Here is a 17921-nt window from a genome sequence, read left to right on the forward strand (position 1 = left end):
AGAGCGCAGAGACTAGAACCACGCCCTCCCGCCGCCCCAGGGTTGTCACGCCCTCCGACAATGATTGATGGGACTGCCCGCCAATGGGGCGGGTGTTATAGGGCCGAGGGTCTCCCTCCACCCAATCACAGAGGATGGGGTTCTGGGCAGCTCGCGCCAAGCTGGATCTAACAAAGAAATGCTGGAGAAACTCGAAACGTTCACCCTGTCCATTCTCCAGGGAGGATGCTGGGCTGGTGTGTACAGGAGCTTCCACGCTGAGGAGGTTAGATTTGATTGGGGCTGGAACATGCATTAACACAATGCATTTTATCCTCCCCAGAAAATTGTGTTCTGCAATTTGTGGAGGTAGTTAATTGTGACTTGGGCCAAACCTTTTGTTGCTCTGTGAGTGAGCAAAAGGAGGAGCAATGCAGGACCATTATTATTTTCAGAAGTTTAAGGAAAGATTTTTGTTTTGGGTTTGTTGGGAAAGGAGGGGGGGGTAAAGAAGGGGGAGGGGGGTAAAGAAGGGGGAGAGGGGGGTAAAGAAGGGGGAGGGGGGGTAAAGAAGGGGGAGGGGGGGTAAAGAAGGGGGGGTCAAGAAGGGGGAGGGGGGGTCAAGAAGGGGGGGTAAAGAAGGGGAGGGGGGTCAAGAAGGGGGGGTCAAGAAGGGGGAGGGGGGTAAAGAAGGGGGAGGGGGGTAAAGAAGGGGGGGTAAAGAAGGGGGAGGGGGGGTAAAGAAGGGGGAGGGGGGGTAAAGAAGGGGGAGGGGGGGTAAAGAAGGGGGAAAGAGGGGGAGGGGGAGGAGGGGGAAAAGAGGGGGGAAAGAAGAGGAGGGGGAAAAGAGGGGGGGAAAGAAGGGGAGGGGGAAGAGGGGGGAAGAAGGGGGGGGAGCGCGGGGGGAGAAGGTGGTGTGGGGAGAGAAAAACATGTGTCCAGCAGCTGGTTAAATTAGGATGGGATTCTAAAGAGGGCATAGTGTGGGATAGTAATGAAGTGGAGGATTGTTGGAGGTGGCCAGATAATGACACTCTCTTCAATTGGGTTCATAAAAAGGGGAAAGATTGCTTAAACTGTCTGGAAACTGGAGGAGAAAATTGCTGCAGATGGTGGAATTCATACTGAAAACAAGAATGCTGGGGATCTCAGTGGATTCCTGAAGAAGGGCTCATGCCCGAAACATTGATTCTCCTGCTCCTTGGATGCTGCCTGACCTGCTGTGCTTTTCCGGCAACACGGTTTCAGCTGGAGATCTGTGGGTCAGGCATCATCCATGGATAGAAAGCAAGCTAACATTTCAAGTCTAGATGAATCTTCTCAGGACCTGCTGTGGTCTCTCGTATTTCTTAGTTTCCAGTATAGAAGCTGGAGTTGTTTGTTGTGAATTTCAGTCCTGTCATGACTTTTGTAACTTCCTCTTGCAGGGTATCAGAAGGGGGCAGATTTGCAGACGAGAAATGCAAAAGCATCATCATTTCGATAACAGACACTCGATTCATCAGGACCTGAATATCACTGCACGTTTAAAGGGAGATGGAAAAATATTTTCAATATCGGTGTGACTGGAAAAAATCACTTGTGAACACACCCTAGTGAGACATACAAGTGAACTGACTGTGGAAAGAGCTTTAACCAGGTAAAAGGCATCACATCATTTACAGTGGGAAAAACTGTGTTTGTGAACAATCGTACAACCAATGTTCAGACATGGAGAAATAAGAGGATAGCAGAACAATGAAGAAACCATGGAAATGTGGGGACTGTGGGAAAGGATTCAAGCAGCCGTCTCTGCTGGAAATCCATCGGCGCAGTCACACCGGGGAGAGGCCATTCACCTGCTTCGAGTGTGGGAAGGGATTTGCTGCTGCCTGCAATCTTCAGACACACCAGCGGCTTCACACTGGGGAGAGGCCGTTCGTCTGCTCGGACTGCGGGAAGGCATTCAGTGATTCGTCCAGTCTGCGCAAGCACCAGCGCGTCCACACCGGGGAGAGACCATTCACCTGCACGGAGTGTGGGAAGGGGTTCATTGATTCATCTAACCTCTTAACGCACCAGCGGCGCAGCCACACCGCAGAGAGGCCGTTCGCCTGCTCTGATTGCGGCAAGGGATTTGGTGATTCGTCGTCCCTGCTGACCCACCAGCGGGTTCACACCGGGGAGAGGCCGTTCGCCTGCTCCGAGTGCGGGAAGGGGTTCGGTGACGCATCCACCCTGAGGAAGCACCGGCGTGTTCACACCGGGGAGAGGCCGTTCACCTGCCCCGAGTGCGGGAAGGGGTTCACGCAGTCCACGCACCTGTTGACACACCAGCGGGGTCACACCGGCGAGAAACCGTTCGCCTGCTCAGTGTGCGAGAAGAGATTCACCCGGTCATCCACCCTGCAGACGCACCAGCGAGTTCACAAGTGACGGTGCCAGGACTGGATTTTGCTGTTCAAAAACCTTCATTTACGATGGTTGGTGTCTGCTGTGTGGATGTTAATGAGGCCATTGACTGAATGGGCATCGCTGGCTGGCCAGCATTTATTGCTCATCCCTAAATCTATCCCTTAACGTTCAGGATGTGTGAGATGGATCAGTTGTGTTTAAATGATCAGCTCACTCGCCCTTGCCTTCATTGCTCAGACCTTTGAGTATAGGGGTTGGGAGGTCAAGTGGAGATTGTACAGTGTGGACTGTGTCCAGTTCTGGGTGCCCTGTTATAGGAAGGGTGCTGCTCAGCTGGGGAGGGGGTTCTGAGAGTTTTACCAGTATATTGCCAGGAATGGAGGGCTCGAGTTCTAAGGAGAGGATGGACAGGCCCACATCCCTCTATACCCTTCCTATTCATGTACCCATCGGATGCCTTTTAAATGCTGCAATTGTACCAGCCTTCACCACTTCCTCTGGCGGCTTGTTCCATTCACACACCACCCTCTGTGTGAAAATGTTGTCCCTTTAGGTCCTTTTTCAATCTTTAGCCCCCCTCACCCCAAACCTATGCCCTCTGGTTTTGGACTTCCCTACTCTGGGACAAGACTCCAGCTGTTCACCTTATCCATACCCCTCATGATTTTATAACCTCTATAAGGTCACCCCCTCAAGCCTCCGACTTTCCAGGGGAAACAGCACTAGCCTATTCAGCCTCTCCCTTCAGCTCAAACATCGTTGTAAATCTTTTCTGCACCATTTCAAGTTTAACACCATCTGTCCTCTTGCAGAGAAACCAGAATTGAATGCAGCATTCCAAAAGTGGTCAAACCAATTTTGGATGTAGGTTTGCTGGCTGAGCTGGAGGGTTCATTTCCAGATGTTTTGTCACCCTACTAGGTAACATCTTCAGTGGGCCTCCAGTTGATGCACTGCTGAAAATTCCTGCTTTCTATTTATATGTTTGGGTTGGTGATGACATCACCAGGAAATGACATCACCAACCCAAAGAAACCCAAACATATAAATAGAAAGCAGGAATTTTCAGCAGTGCATCAACTGGAGGCCCACTGAAGATGTTACCTAGTAGGGTGACAAAACATCTGGAAATGAACCTACATCCAAAACCTCAACCTGAGCTACAAATCTTCTCAAGACTCGCTATGGCCTAACCCATGTCCTGTACAGCCGCAACATGACATCCTAACTCCTATACTCATTGCTCTGACCAATAAAGGCTTGTTTCTCAGATAAGAACTTCTGTAATGACCGAGTGCCCTTGATAGTGCACCTTTCAGACTATTACAGAAGTTCGTGGGATCATTGACTTTAGTAATGGTAGCATAGAGCACAAAGGGAGTTCTGGCGAACCTTTGTCAATCTCCCTTTCTCTTAGCTGTAGCACTGTGTTCTGTTTTGGGATCAACACTTCAGGAAGGATGTGAAAGCATTGGAGAGGCATGGAAAAGATTCAAAGGAAAGGAATGGGGAATTCCAGATACATGGATAAATTGAGGAAGTTGATGCTGTTGGTCCTGAAGAGAAAGAGATTAAAGAAGGTTTTAAATAAGGGGTGTTCAAGGGTCTCTGAATGGGTGGGTAGTCAGAAACGTGTAAAAAATGAGGTCTGCAGATGCTGGAGATCAGAGCTGAAAATGTGTTGCTGGTCAAAGCACAGCAGGCCAGGCAGCATCTCAGGAATAGAGAATTCGACGTTTCGAGCATAAGCCCTTCATCAGGAATAGGAAATCCTATTCCTGATGAAGGGCTTATGCTCGAAACGTCGAATTCTCTATTCCTGAGATGCTGCCTGGCCTGCTGTGCTTTGACCAGCAACACATTTTCAGGGTAGTCAGAAACAGCTCCTCTTGTCAGATGGATGAAGAATCAGGGGACGCAGACTTTAAAACGCTAGATAAAAAAGTGACGAGAAAGGGAATAGTTTTACAACACACAAGTTGAGGATCTGGAGCACACCACCTGAGAGTCCGGTGGAGATAGATTTGATAGAGGCGCTCAAGAGAGAACTGGATCGTTATCTGAAAAGCAGAAATATATTGGGCTGTGGAGAAATGGCAAACGGGTTGAACAAGTTGAATTGCTCTTTGGAGGACCAGCGTGGACACAACGGACCAAATGTGTAACCATTCCATGGTATTATCATAATGGACAATATAACCTTTGTCTTTAATTCGAGGACTTGTGACTGAAAGCTATTTGCAATGAAAAATATTACATATTATGTTCTTAATTTGAAACCACCAGAATGTCCTATAACTTTCCACTGATTAAATCTTCAATTTGAAACGTGCTAATTCATCACAATTCCTCATTGCCAGAGTCATACTGAGTTTGGAAGTTTTAACTCTGATTCTGTCTTCACAGAAGCTGCCAGACCTGCTGAGGTTCTCCAGTACTTGCTGTATTATGGGATTAGTAGATCCCTGTGACCAAGATGGCAACAGAGTCGGAGACTTCAGCTGCAGCTCACCTGCTCTGTGTGTTTCTTTCTCTTTCTGTCTCTTGGTATTTTTTTTCTTCACTTCCAGCCTCAAGCCCGGTATCTGGCGAGGCGTCCTTTCGGGCTGGCTGGCGTGGTGGTATCTGGGCATGTTCTGGAGGCAGCAGGAGGGGACTGGGAAGCAGTGGTAACTATGACAGCATTGTGGTGCAACAGAGGAGGAGGAGTGAGCGGTGAGGGAGGCCCCACTCAGTATCTGCAGGATCGGTGTCAAGAACAGACAATGGAGGTATCCCAGAGAGCGAGCTAAGCAGAGGACTCAAACACTGTTGAACTTTTAACTTCCTTTATTTTTCTAGTATATATTAGGAAGGGCGTTAATTTTATTTTTCTATTTAATCTACGAAAGTAATGCTCAACTTTTTAAAACTTTGTTTCTTTTACAAGCTTGTACTTGCGTTTTTGTACCTAGTATCTTTGTTTACCTAAAATGGCACAATGCGTGGGCAAGATCATCTGCTTTTCACCGTACTCCTGCAGTTGAGTACACGTGACAATAAAACCTAAAAGTCTACAGCCTTGACCAGGAGTTCCCGATCGTTGTGTTGGCTGTTTGATGGTGACTTATAGATCAGACCAGACCCCCTCAAAATGTTAAGATAGTTTGGACCCTAGCTTGTTCTTGCTTCAAAAGGTAAGAATGTAGCGCTGTAGTCCAGGTGTAATTTGATCGGTCAAGTTACCAGCTTTGAAGCAAAACACACTTTATTCATGCACTCTGGTTAAAATACAAGAACAACTTACATTTGCAATGCTGATAAACTAGGTACAATTTCCACGCCAGCTGAGGTAACCCTGAAAGTTCTGCCTTCTCAACTTCACCCCTCACCTGAGGTGTAGTGACACTGTAAAGACGGAGCAGCCCTGTAGTCCTTCAGCCAGCAGTATACAGCAAGACACCCTGCCAGCCACCACGCACTCCATTATTATATAGCACATCTACTGTATCTACCAGTATCACTTCACCATGGAGAGAGTGCAACAAAGATTCATCAGACCATTTATGGGATTTCGTTGAATCCTCTGGATGGATATATGAATACGAAGGGTTTGGAGGGGAATGGGCCGGGTGCTGGCAGGTGGGACTAGATTGGGTTGGGATATCTGGTCAGCGTGGACGGGTCGGACCGAAGGGTCTGTTTCCGTGCTGTACATCTCTATGACTTAGTGTGGAGGTAAGCGATTTCACCCATAAGAGTCTACACAACCCCTGCTCTCGAGCATCCCCACCCAGACCCATTCCCCTACCCTATCCTGGTAACCCTGCATTCCGATGGCTAATCCACCTCACTTGCACATTCCTGGGCAATTCAGTATGGCCAATCCACCTAATCTGCACACCTCTGGACTGTGGAGGGAAACTGGAGCACCCGGAGGAAACTCCCACAGATGGGAAGAATGCGAAAACTCCATGCAGCCAGTCGCCTGGAATCGAACTCAGACCCCCTGGTGCTGTGAGGCAGCCAGTCCCTGAGCCAGCAGCGAAGAGAGATGGAATTGGTTAGGTCTACGTTCATGGGTTTTGAGGAATGGGCTGGAGAAGAATCTCAGAGAAACCGATAAAATTCTAACAGGACTTAGACAACGTCAACGCATGAAGGATGTTCTTGATGCCCAGGGGGTCAGGAACGAGGGGTTACAGTCAAAGGAGTAGGCCATGTAGGAGTAAGATGAGAATTTTCTTCACCCAGGAAGTGGGTGTAACCTTGTGGAATTCTCTGCCACAGAAAGTGGTTGAGGCTAAAATATTGGATGTTTTCAAGAAGGAGTCAGATATCATTCTAAGGAATAAAAGGATATGGGGTCAAAATGGGAACACTGTATTGAGTTTGGATGATCAGCTCTGTTCATAATGAATGTCAGAACAGGCTGCAAATCACATGAAGACACTAACATAGGGGCGGTGACCTGATCGAGGTATACAAGGTAATGTGAGGCACGGATAGAGTCAGTGGCCAGAGCCTTTTCCCCAGGACAGGATTGACTGGCACGAGGTGTCATAGTTTTAAGATATTAGGAGGAAGGTCCTTTATGCAGAGAGTTGTGAATGCATGGAATGCGTTGCCAGCGGTGGTGGTGGAAACAGTCATTAGGGACATTTAAGTGACTGCTGGACATGCACATGGATAGCAGTGAATTGAGGGGAGCATAGGTTAGGTTAGATATAATCCTCAGCACAACATCATGGGTCAAAGGGCCTGTTCTGTGCTGCACCTTTCTATGTTCTGTAAGGCACACAGTACCCGAAAGAGTTAAATGATGTTAAGAGATGAGCTCAGTCCATCAGCTTTTTAAAATTTGTTCTCAGGATATGGGAAACGCTGGCTGGATGACCTTGTAATGCCTTGAGAAAATGGGAACAAGCTGCCTTCTTGAGTCACTGCAATCCGTCTAAAATATTAAGAACTGTTCATGGAAGGTGCTAACCAGTGTCGAAGTGTTGTGTAGCAAAACAGTGATGTGTAGTCACTCCTCAGTCTCAACTAAACTTATGAGAGACTATCGTGACATTCAGATGTAGTTGGTTATTATGTACTTGGTAATAAACCTATTCTGCTCTATCAGACCAAGCCTCATGAATGAGTACCTATTTCCCTGTGTGGTAGCTGTGATAAGGTCGATTAGATTAGATTACTTACAGTGTGGAAACAGGCCCTTCGGCCCAACAAGTCCACACCGACCCCCGCAGTGCAACCCACCCATACCCCTACATTTACCCCTTACCTAACACTACGGGCAATTTAGCATGGCCAATTCACCTGACCCGCACATCTTTGGACTGTGGGAGGAAACCGGAGCACCCGGAGGAAACCCACGCAGACACGGGGAGAACATGCAAACTCCACACAGTCAGTCGCCTGAGGTGGGAATTGAACCCGGGTCTCAGGCGCTGTGAGGCAGCAGTGCTAACCACTGTGCCACCGTGCCGCCCATTGGTGGGAGTGCACCTGCCCGAAATATCAGATAGTTCTGTGGGCACAGCCACAGCAGAGACCAGGCATTTGCCATGGAGCATGTTGGACACCAGGGGTTGTTAGTGCACTGTAACTTTTAATGGCCATGATGTGGAGATGCCGGTGTTGGACTGGGGTGTACAAAGTTAAAAATCACACAACACCAGGTTATAGTCCAACAGGTTTAACTGGAAGCACTAGCTTTCGGAGCGACGCTCCTTCACAAGCAGTGCTCTGAAATCAATGCTTCCAATTAAACCTGTTGGACTATAACCTGGTGTTATGTGATTTTTTAAATTTTAAGGGCAGAGACTTCAATACAAGTGGGAAAGGTAGCTGCAGAGGAAAATAGCGCTGTGTGCCGAGGTGCAGAATAACTGCCGTGTGTGTGTGTGTATTTGCTATTTTCCACTGGACCAGAGTGGGAGAGCAGAGGGGCTGAACGGCCAGGGTCACACTCAGCAGGAGTGGGTTGTGTACCCCAATGTAATGTGGATGGAGAAGGCTGTCCCCATCTCAATCTGTGTGTTGGGACAAAGCTACTCCCTCCAGGGCTCTGGGACCAGCTGACCCTGAGGCCCCGCCCACCAATTGTCCTCCAAGCCCCGCCCGCCCACTGTCCTCCAAGCCCCGCCCACCCAGTCCTCCAAGCCCCCGCCCACCCACTGTCCTCCAAGCCCCGCCCGCTCATTGTCCTCCAAGCCCCGCTCATTGCCGGGGAGGTGCGGCTGCGACGCATGCGCGCCCACGGCCCGCAAGATGGCGGCCGGTTCCCATGGTACCGTGAACTGACCGTCCGTTGCAAAGAGAAAGTCCACGACCGCCCTTTACATTGAGGGGGTCGCTGCCTTTCTGCCTTCCCCCCCGCCTCCCAGAGATGTCCGCTAACCTGCTGAGCGGTTTCCAGCGTCGTCCTATCCCTCCTCCTCCTGCTGCGGGTCTTCCCTCCAGCGGCGCCATCCGCCTGCTCGTCCTGCGCCGATCGCCTGAACCGGAAGGGGCGGAGCTGGAAGTGTCACTGCCGACCCGCCGGTGAGTGACGGCGCCCGGAGCCAATGGAGAGCAGGGCTCGCCTAGAGGACCCAGCGGTCCTCCAACCAATCAGAGATTCGTCTCTGGCGGGAGGGGTGGGACGAGCATTGATGGTTGGAACCTTGCAGGGTTGTTGTTGTTGTTGTCCTTGTGTCTTCATTGTCCCAGGAACTTCCAGAGCAGATCCTGCAGCTGGGCTTGGGCATGTGTTTTAAACTCACTGGCAAAGGGACAACAAGCAAGTAAGACGTAGATTACTTTTGTTTTTAGAATTTGCACCGTGCATTTCGATCTTTGCAGTCAAGTCACAGCTCATTGAGTGGTCATAACCCCCACTCTCCCCACTGCTGCTGGGTCCAGATGTTTCACCAAAGCTGGTGGGGTGATGGGACGCTGCAAGCCGAGCAAAGAGGGGGCTGTGGACCATGTAAGGAAGTCTTAAATTGGGGTGCACAGCAGGTTGTTCCAAGGGGGTGGGGGGAGGGTAGGAGAAGGGAGGGGGGCACGGTGGCACAGTGGTTAGCACTGCTGTCTCACAGCGCCTGAGACCCAGGTTCAATTCCCGACTCAGGCGACTGACTGTGTGGAGTTTGCACGTTCTCCCCGTGTCTGCGTGGGTTTCCTCCGGGTGCTCCGGTTTCCTCCCACAGTCCAAAGATGTGCGGGTCAGGTGAATTGGCCATGCTAAATTGCCCGTAGTGTTAGGTAAGGGGTAAATGTAGGGGAAATGGGTGGGTTGCGCTTCGGCGGGTCGGTGTGGACTTGTTGGGCCGAAGGGCCTGTTTCCACACTGTAAGTAATCTAATCTAATCTAAGATGTGCCCAGGGAGAAGTGAGGTTTCAGAGTAGGGTAGGGTCCTGAGGAAGGAGGCCAAGGGCAGGACCGCATCCTGGTTGGGGTTGGACGGTCGCAAAGAGTGGATGCTCTGAGGGAGTGTTGCGTAGAAGTTAGAATATTGAGTCTGAATCCCGTGCCTCCAATCCTGATGTTTGCAAACTCCTTTCACAAGGTACCGCCGAAGGCAGGGAGAGAACCTGGTGCATCGCTCGATTCGGCCGGGGCTCGAATGTCACCGGTCTTGGATTGCGGAATGTTCGTCTCTGCAAAACGATGTTAAACGTCAACGTGACTGGGAAAGCGGAAAGGTACACACACACGAGTGAGAGTGTTCCAGTTCACTGGCTGGAAAACTTTAGCATTCTATGAAAACGCAGCACAGCGGGAACAAATGGGACACGTGTTCTGAGTGTGGATGAGACTTTAATTGGATTAAGCAGCCATAAGGAGAAGCCCATGGAGAAGCCATGGAAATGTGTGGACTGTGGAAAGGGGTTTAATTATCCATCCCAACTGGAATCTCATCGACGCAGTCACACCGGGGAGAGGCCATTCACCTGCTCTGAGTGTGGCAAAGGGTTCAATGATTCATCCAGCCTGCAGACGCACCAGCGGGTCCACACCGGCGAGAGGCCGTTCATCTGCTCGGTGTGTGGGAAAGGATTCACAGATTCATCTAACCTGCAGAGGCACCGGCGTACTCACACCGGGGAGAGGCCGTTCACCTGCTGTGAGTGCGGGAAGGGCTTCGGTGATTCGTCCAGCCTGCTGACCCACCAGCGGGTCCACACCGGGGAGAGGCCGTTCATCTGCTCCGAGTGCGGCAAGGGCTTCGCGCAGTCAGCGAACCTGCTGGCCCACCAGCGGGTCCACACCGGCGAGAGGCCGTTCACCTGCCCCGTGTGCGGGAAGGGCTTCAGCCAGTCATCCAACCTGCTCACCCACCAGCGACTTCACACCGGGGAGAGGCCCTTCAGCTGCTCCATGTGCGGGGAGGGATTCGACGACTCGGCTGCCCTCCAGAGCCACTGGCAGGTTCATTCCGGGGAGAGGCCGTTCACCTGCGCGGAGTGCGGCAAGGCCTTCGCTCACTCCTCCCACCTGCTGAAGCACCAGCGCAGTCACACCGGGGAGAGGCCCTTCACCTGCTCTGACTGCGGGAAGGGCTTCACCCAGCTCTCCAACCTGCTGACCCACGGGCGCACCCACACCGGGGAGAGGCCGTTCACCTGCTCTGACTGCGGGAAGGGCTTCACTCAGCTCTCCAGCCTGCTGACCCACAGGCGCACCCACACCGGGGAGAGGCCGTTTGCCTGCACGGTGTGCGGGAACGGTTTCAGCGATTCGTCCACCCTGCGCAAACACCGCCTGGTGCACACCGGGGAGAAGCCCTTCACCTGCACCCTGTGTGGGAAGGGGTTCACCTCTTCCTCCAACCTCCTCAGGCACCAGAGCGGTCACACCAACGAGAGACCCCTGCAAGCACACTGACTTGGGCTGGCGCCCCGATGGCACTGAAGGGCCGAGGGGGGAGAGGGCATTACGGCTGCTTCCGCAGCACCAAGAGATTTGGGTAGTGTGTACGCACCAGCGAGTTCACAAGAGATTCAAGGATCCAATTCTGACATTCAGGACTGAACCATGTCCGTTCTGATTGCTGGGGTCTCTGTTTCCACTGACGATAATAAGTGAGCTGGAGATTAAAAATTCAGGATGTGTTAAAGATGCTTTATCGTTACTGTGCCAACTCCTTGTGTCTGAAGTTAAGCCAAGTTATGACTCATGAGCACGACAGTGCATCTTTTAAGGCTGCTGTAAAATCTGCTGGGGTCATTGACTTGTTACCAAAAGAGAAAATGCTGGAAAATCACAGCAGGTCTGGCTGCATCTGTAAGGAGAGAAAAGAGCTGAGGTTTCGAGTCAAAGCTGATAAAGGGTCAGTTAGACTCGAAACGTCAGCCCCTTTTCTCTCCTTACAGATGCTGCCAGACCTGCTGAGGTTTTCCTGGCATTTTCTCTTTTGGTTTCAGATTCCAGCATCCGCAGTAATTAGCTTTCATTCATTGACTTGATTATTGGAGGCACAGAGCACAAAAGCAGAGAGGCAGTTATGGTGAATCTTTGCTTCAGTATCATCGTGTCCAATTGGCAGATGGAGTTCAATTTGGACAAATGCGAGGTGTTGCATTTTGCTAGGGGGACTTACACAATTAAAAGTAGGGCTTTGGGTACAAAGAACATTCCGGCACAGGAACAGGCCCTTCGGCCCTCCAAGCCTGCGCCGATCCAGATCTTCTATCTAAATCCGTCACCTATTTTCTAAGCATCTGCTCCCTGCCCATTACTGTATCTGTCTGGATACATCATAAATGACACTATTGTGCTCGCTGCTACCACCTCCACTGGCAATGTGTTCCAGGTACCCTCTGTGTAAAGAACTTCCCACGCATATCTCCCTTAACCTTTTCCCCCCCTCTCACCTTGAACTTGTGACCCTTAGTAATTGAGTCCCTCACTCTGGGGGGGAGAAAGCTTCTTGCTATCCACCCCCTGTCTGTACCTATCATGGTTTTGTAGGCCTCCATCAGGTTCCCCCCCTCAACCTCCAATGAAAATACTCCTGATCTATTCGACCTCTCTTCACAGCTAGCACCCTCCATACCAGGCAACGTCCTGGCGAACGTCCTCTGCACCCTCTCCAAAGCGTCCACGTCCTTTTGGTAATGAGGCGACCAAAATTGTACGCCATGTTCCAAATGTAACGTTGGAGAACAGAGAGAGAGCTCGGGGTTCAGGGACATAATTCTTTGGAATTTAGGTCACAGGTGGGCAGGGTGGTTAAGAAGGCATTTACTGGGCTTGCCTTCATTGCTCAGACCTTTGAGTACAGGAGTTGGGACGTTATGTTTATACAGGACGTTGGTGAGGTCTCTTCTGGAGGGCTGTCTCGTTTGGGTCACCCAGGAGATTATTAAACTGGAGAGGGTTCAAAAAAAAGAGACTTTTATTTTAGATTACTTAGTGTGGAAACAGGCCCTTCGGCCCAACAAGTCCACACCGACCCGCCGAAGCGCAACCCACCCATACCCCTACATTTACCCCTTACCTAACACTACGGGCAATTTAGCATGGCCAATTCACCTGACCCGCACATCTTTGGACTGTGAAAGGAAACTGGAGCACCCGGAGGAAACCCACGCAGACACGAGGAGAACGTGCAAACTCCACACAGTCAGTCGCCTGAGTTGGGAATTGAACCCGGGTCTCAGGCGCTGTGAGGCAGCAGTGCTAACCACTGTGCCACCATGCCGCCCACTTACCAGGATGTTGCTGGGAATTTTTTAAAGAATTCATTCACAGGATGAGGGCATGGCTAGCCAGGCCCAGCATTTATTGCCCCATGGGTGGCATGGTGGCTCAGTGGTTAGCACTGCTGCCTCACAGCGCCAGGGACCCAGGTCCGATTCCAGCCTCGGGCGACTGTCTGCGTGGAGTTTGCATGTTCTCCCTGTGTCTGCGTGGGTTTCCTCCGGGTGCTCCGGTTTCCTCCCACAGTCCAAAGATGTGCAGGTCAGGGTGAATTGGCCATGCTAAATTGCCCATTGTGTTAGGTGCATTAGTCAGAGGGAAATGGGTGGGTTACTCTTTGGAGGGTTGGTGTGGACTGGTTGGGCTGAGGGGCCTGTTTCCTCGCTGTAGGGAATCTAATCTAATCTAATCTTCCCACAATCCTGAATTACCCAGAGGGCTGTTAAGAGTCAACCACATTGCTGTGGGTCTGGAATCACACGCAGGCCCAGACTCGATGAGGGTGGCAGATCTCCTCAGATGGCCTTTTCCAACGATCGACAATGGATTCACGGTCATCATGAGACTTTTCGTTCCAGATTTGTATTAAATTCAAGTTCCACCATGTGCCATGGCGGGATTCAAACCCAGCTCCCCAGAACATTGCCTGGGTCTCTGGATTAATAATCCAGCCAGGCCATTGACTCCCCTTGTGGAGGGGTTGAGTTATGGGGAAGAGGACTGTCTTCCCTGGAGTGGAGGAGGTTGAGGTGTTATAGAGGTCTCTCAAATCACAAGCGGTATGGATGAGGTGAATGTCAGCTGTCTGTTCCCTACAGTAGGGTATTTCAAGACTAAGGGGGGCATATTTTTAGGCTGAGAGGAGGAAGGTTTAAAAAAAGACATGGGGCCAATGTTTTTACACAGAGATTGGTTCGTGTGTGGAATGAACTTCCAGAGGAAGTGATTTCTGTGAGCACCGTTACAATGTTTAAGAGACATGGAGCATTGGAGGCTGAGGGGTGACCTTATGGAGGTTTACAAAATTATGAGGGGCATGGATAGGGTAAACAGGCAAAAGTCTTTTCCCTGGGGTTGGGGAGTCCAGAACTAGAGGGGCATAGGTTTAGGGTGAGAGGGGAAAGATATAAAAGAGACCTAACGGGCAACTTTTTCACACAGAGGGTGGTACGTGTATGGAATGAGCTGCCAGAGGAAGTGGTGGAGGCTGGTACAATTGCAACATTTAAGAGGCATTTGGATGGGTATATGAATAGGAAGGGTTTGGAGGGATATGGGCTGGGTGCTGGCAGGTGGGACTAGATTGGGTTGGGATTATGCTCGGCATGGACGGGTTGGACGGTAGGGTTTGTTCCCATGCTCTTTGACTCTGTGCCTCAAATCTGGGGGAGGGCCTTTGGGAAAGATGTGAGGGCATTGGAAGGGGTGCGGCAGAGATTCGAGAGAATGATCTTCGGCATGAGGAAGCTAAGTGGATAAACCTGAACGTTTGGAGTGAAACGATTGAGAGATCTGATAGAGTTGTTAAAAATCACAATAAGAGGGGACAGAACATCTCAGGAGAATGATGGGTGAAAGGATCAGGAACTCAAAGACACCAACTTAAGGTGATTAACAAAAGAAGCAAACGATCACTTGGTAGTGCAGGACTTGAGAGTGTTGCTGAAAAAGACACATTTCTGTCAAAGATTTTTCGCTCCAGATGTAAGGACGTTCACACCGATGCAAAGGAGAACAATATTTGACACTGTACGAGTAGATATTGCTGAGTGGTTGGCGAGTGAGCTCTGGTAGAGTGGTTGCTATGGGGAATACACCAGTTAGATGATGACTGACAGTTAGCTATCAAGGCAATGCTTCTGCCAAACAGAGTCCACTTGGCACCCACGTTTTACACTAATACCCGATCAACTGTTGCTTCCTTCACACTTGACATCCTTGTGAATGTGCTGACGAGCGCAAGGTAAAACATTTGTTAAGACCTGGGCCAGACTCCCAAAAAATGTGTTCAGGTAGCCCAGACGCTAACTTTCTCTTATTGTAAAGGCAGATGTGAAGTGGATATTCCATGTGTGATACTGCTGGTCAAACCACTCGGCTTTAAACACTACAATTGATTCACGAACAAAAGAAAATGAAATTTAGAATAAATGTAAGTGTTAGAAAACCCGATACAGCAACTTAACTAAGGAGCTGTTCCAATCCAGTAATTCCTATAAGTCCACCCCTTGGCAAAAAGGGAAATTCAAACACGGTTTGTACAGGCAGAAGGGAACAACATCCGAAGAGATTTCAGAGAGAAGGTCAGCTGCTGAAGCTTGCAACCTTTCTGGACTCCAGCATCTTGTGAGTGTCACAGCTAAACCAAATGAGAAAAAGACCCTGAACTGGCCACTGCCCTGCCATTGTTAAACAAGGCTCCTCCCAGACCCCCCAGCACCTCTGCCTTTATGACCTCACTTACTACATTAAACAAACCCGAAGACGGTATAGTGGCTCAGTGGTTAGCTCTGCTGCCTCACGGAGCTGGGTTTGATGCCAGCCTCGGGGCAACTGTCTGTGTGGCGTTTGCAAATTCTCCCCTTGCCTGTGTGGGCTTGCTCTGGTTTCCTCCCACGGTCCAAAGATGTGCAGGTCAGGGTGAATTGGTCATGCTACATAGCTCAAACTGTTAGGTGCATTAGTCAGAGGGGAAATGGGTCTGGGTGGGTTACTCTTCGGAGGGTCGGTGTGGACTGGTTGGGCCGAAGGGCCTGTTTCCGCACTGTAGGGAATCTAATCTTAATCTAAAGTGACAGCACGGTCATGAGTTTCAACAAAACAGGTTTTTTTTAATCAGCAGTGCACAGAGGCAAAAGCAACACCACGAAAGACCGTTTTTGTTAATGCAGTGAGAGGTTCGGACGTGGAATATACTACCTGAGAGATTGGAGGAAGAGTCGCCTCACAACCTTCAGAAGGGAATGAGATAATAATTTGTGAAGCAAACGTTTGCAGGGTGACGTGCAAGAGGGAAATGCAGCTCAGGAAAGGTGTGCTGGAACCATAGAATGTGGAACAATACAGCGCAGTACAGGCCCTTCGGCCCTCTGTTGTGCCGACCTGTGGAACCAATCTGAAGCCCATCGAACCTACACTATTCCATTTACATCCGTATGTTTATCCAATGACCATTTAATTGCTCTTAAGGTTGGCGAGTCTACTGCTGTTGCAGGCAGTGTGTTCCACACCCCTACTACTCTTTGAGTAAAGAAACTACCTCTGACATCTGTGCTATATCTATCACCCTTTGATTTAAAGCTATGTCCCCTCACGGTGGCCATCACCATCCAAGAATGATGTATTAGAATTGCAGATAATACATTAACTAACTGTTGTCATGCATAACTATGTAGGTGTAGTGGTAGGATTAAAAATCACACAACACCAGGTTATAGTCCAACAGGCTTATTTGGAAGCACACTAGCTTTCAGAGCACCGCTCCTTCATCAGATGGTTATGGAGAATAATATTGTAGGACACAAAATTTATAGCAAAAGTTTGCAGTGTGATATAACTGAATTAATATAATAATCATAATCTATCTTGTCCCATCACTGATTCAACATCTTGCATTCAACCTCAAATCTCAATATATTATTTCAGTTACACCACGTTGTAAACTTTTGCTAAAACTTCTGTGTCCTACGATCTTATATTCCACAACCACCTGATGAAGGAGCAGCGCTCCGAAAGCTAGTGCTTCTAAATAAACCTGTTGGACCATAACCTGGTGTTGTGTGATTTTTTTGAACTTTGCCCACCCCGGCCCAACACCGGCTCCTCCAAATCAGGATTAAACCTGATATCTTCACACCGGGTCATTACGAGTTAGCTGAACATGAGAATGGGTGATTGAAGGCAAGTGGGTAATTACTGGGTAAGTGCAAGATGGTTGTCAAGGGCAACCGTGTGACGCCTGGAGGATGGTTTTTCGCACAATGGAATGTCTGGAAAAGTACTGAAAGCATAGGATAATGTTTCGTCCCCTTTCTAGGTGACATCTTCAGTGCTTGGGAGCCTCCTGTGAAGCGTTTCTGTGCTGATTCCTCCGGCATTTATACTGGTTTGAATCTGCCGCTTCCGGTTGTCAGTAGCTGTCCGCTGCAGTGGCCGGTATATAGGGTCTTGGTCGATGTGTCTGTTGATCGAATTCGTGGATGAGTGCCATGCCTCCAGGAATTCCCTGGCAGTTCTCTGTTTGGTCTGCCCTATAATAGTGGTGTTGTCCCAGTCGAATTCATGTTGTTTGTCAACTGAGTGTATGGCTACTAGGGATAGCTGGTCGTGTTGTTTCATGGCTAGTCACAAAACGGAGAACAGCCAGGGAATTCCTAGAGGCATGGCACTCATCCACAAATTCTATCAACAGACACATCGACCTAGACCCTATATACCGGCCACTGCAGCGGACAGCAACTGACAACTGGAAGCGGCAGATTCAAACCAGTATAAATGCCGGAGGAATCAGCACAGAAGCGCTTCACAGGAGGCTCCCAAGCACTGAAGATGTCACCTAGAAAGGGGACGAAATGTTTGCAACAAAAACTCCCAGCTTGGCGAACAGAACCACAACAACGAGCACCCGAGCTACAAATCTTCTCACAAACTTTGAGCACAGGATAATATTAATAGCAGGACACTGGTTAGACCCCACCTCAGAGTGCGATCACAGTTGGTTAAGTTCTTCAGACCAGCCATTGTAAAGCAGTGTCTCAGATGGGTAGAAGGCTCATTGTTAGATATGTTGGACATGTCTAAAGTAGTTTCGCTAATTGGCTTGCATATGTTTCTAGTATATCTAAAGTAGATTATGTAGTTTCAACTAACAGAT

General features: G+C 49.7%; 2 protein-coding genes across 3 annotated transcripts in view; one reads left to right on the top strand and one right to left on the bottom strand.

Annotated features, from left to right (window-relative positions):
- Positions 1 to 8842, bottom strand: part of LOC132828668 (zinc finger protein 239-like) — a 55202-nt gene extending 46360 nt beyond the window's left edge. For both annotated transcript variants that reach the window (XM_060845729.1, XM_060845727.1), the window contains exon 1: positions 8759 to 8842. The gene's annotated coding sequence lies outside the window, so the exon portion shown is untranslated. The remainder of the gene's footprint in view (positions 1 to 8758) is intronic.
- Positions 79 to 11433, top strand: LOC132828670 (gastrula zinc finger protein XlCGF26.1-like). Its single transcript, XM_060845734.1, has 4 exons — positions 79 to 265; positions 1407 to 2390; positions 10041 to 10047; positions 10202 to 11433. The coding sequence occupies exons 2-4, from the start codon at positions 1717 to 1719 to the stop codon at positions 11228 to 11230; spliced, it is 1710 nt and encodes a 569-aa protein (XP_060701717.1). The 5' UTR covers positions 79 to 265; positions 1407 to 1716; the 3' UTR covers positions 11231 to 11433.
- The last annotated feature ends 6488 nt before the right edge of the window (positions 11434 to 17921 follow it).

Source organism: Hemiscyllium ocellatum, chromosome 27, assembly GCF_020745735.1.
Source record: "Hemiscyllium ocellatum isolate sHemOce1 chromosome 27, sHemOce1.pat.X.cur, whole genome shotgun sequence".
Taxonomy (NCBI): Eukaryota; Metazoa; Chordata; class Chondrichthyes; order Orectolobiformes; family Hemiscylliidae; genus Hemiscyllium; species Hemiscyllium ocellatum.

Excerpts from the sequence above, each read along its gene's own strand:
- LOC132828670 (XM_060845734.1), top strand. The coding sequence starts at position 1,717 with ATGAAGAAACCATGGAAATGTGGGGACTGTGGGAAAGGATTCAAGCAG.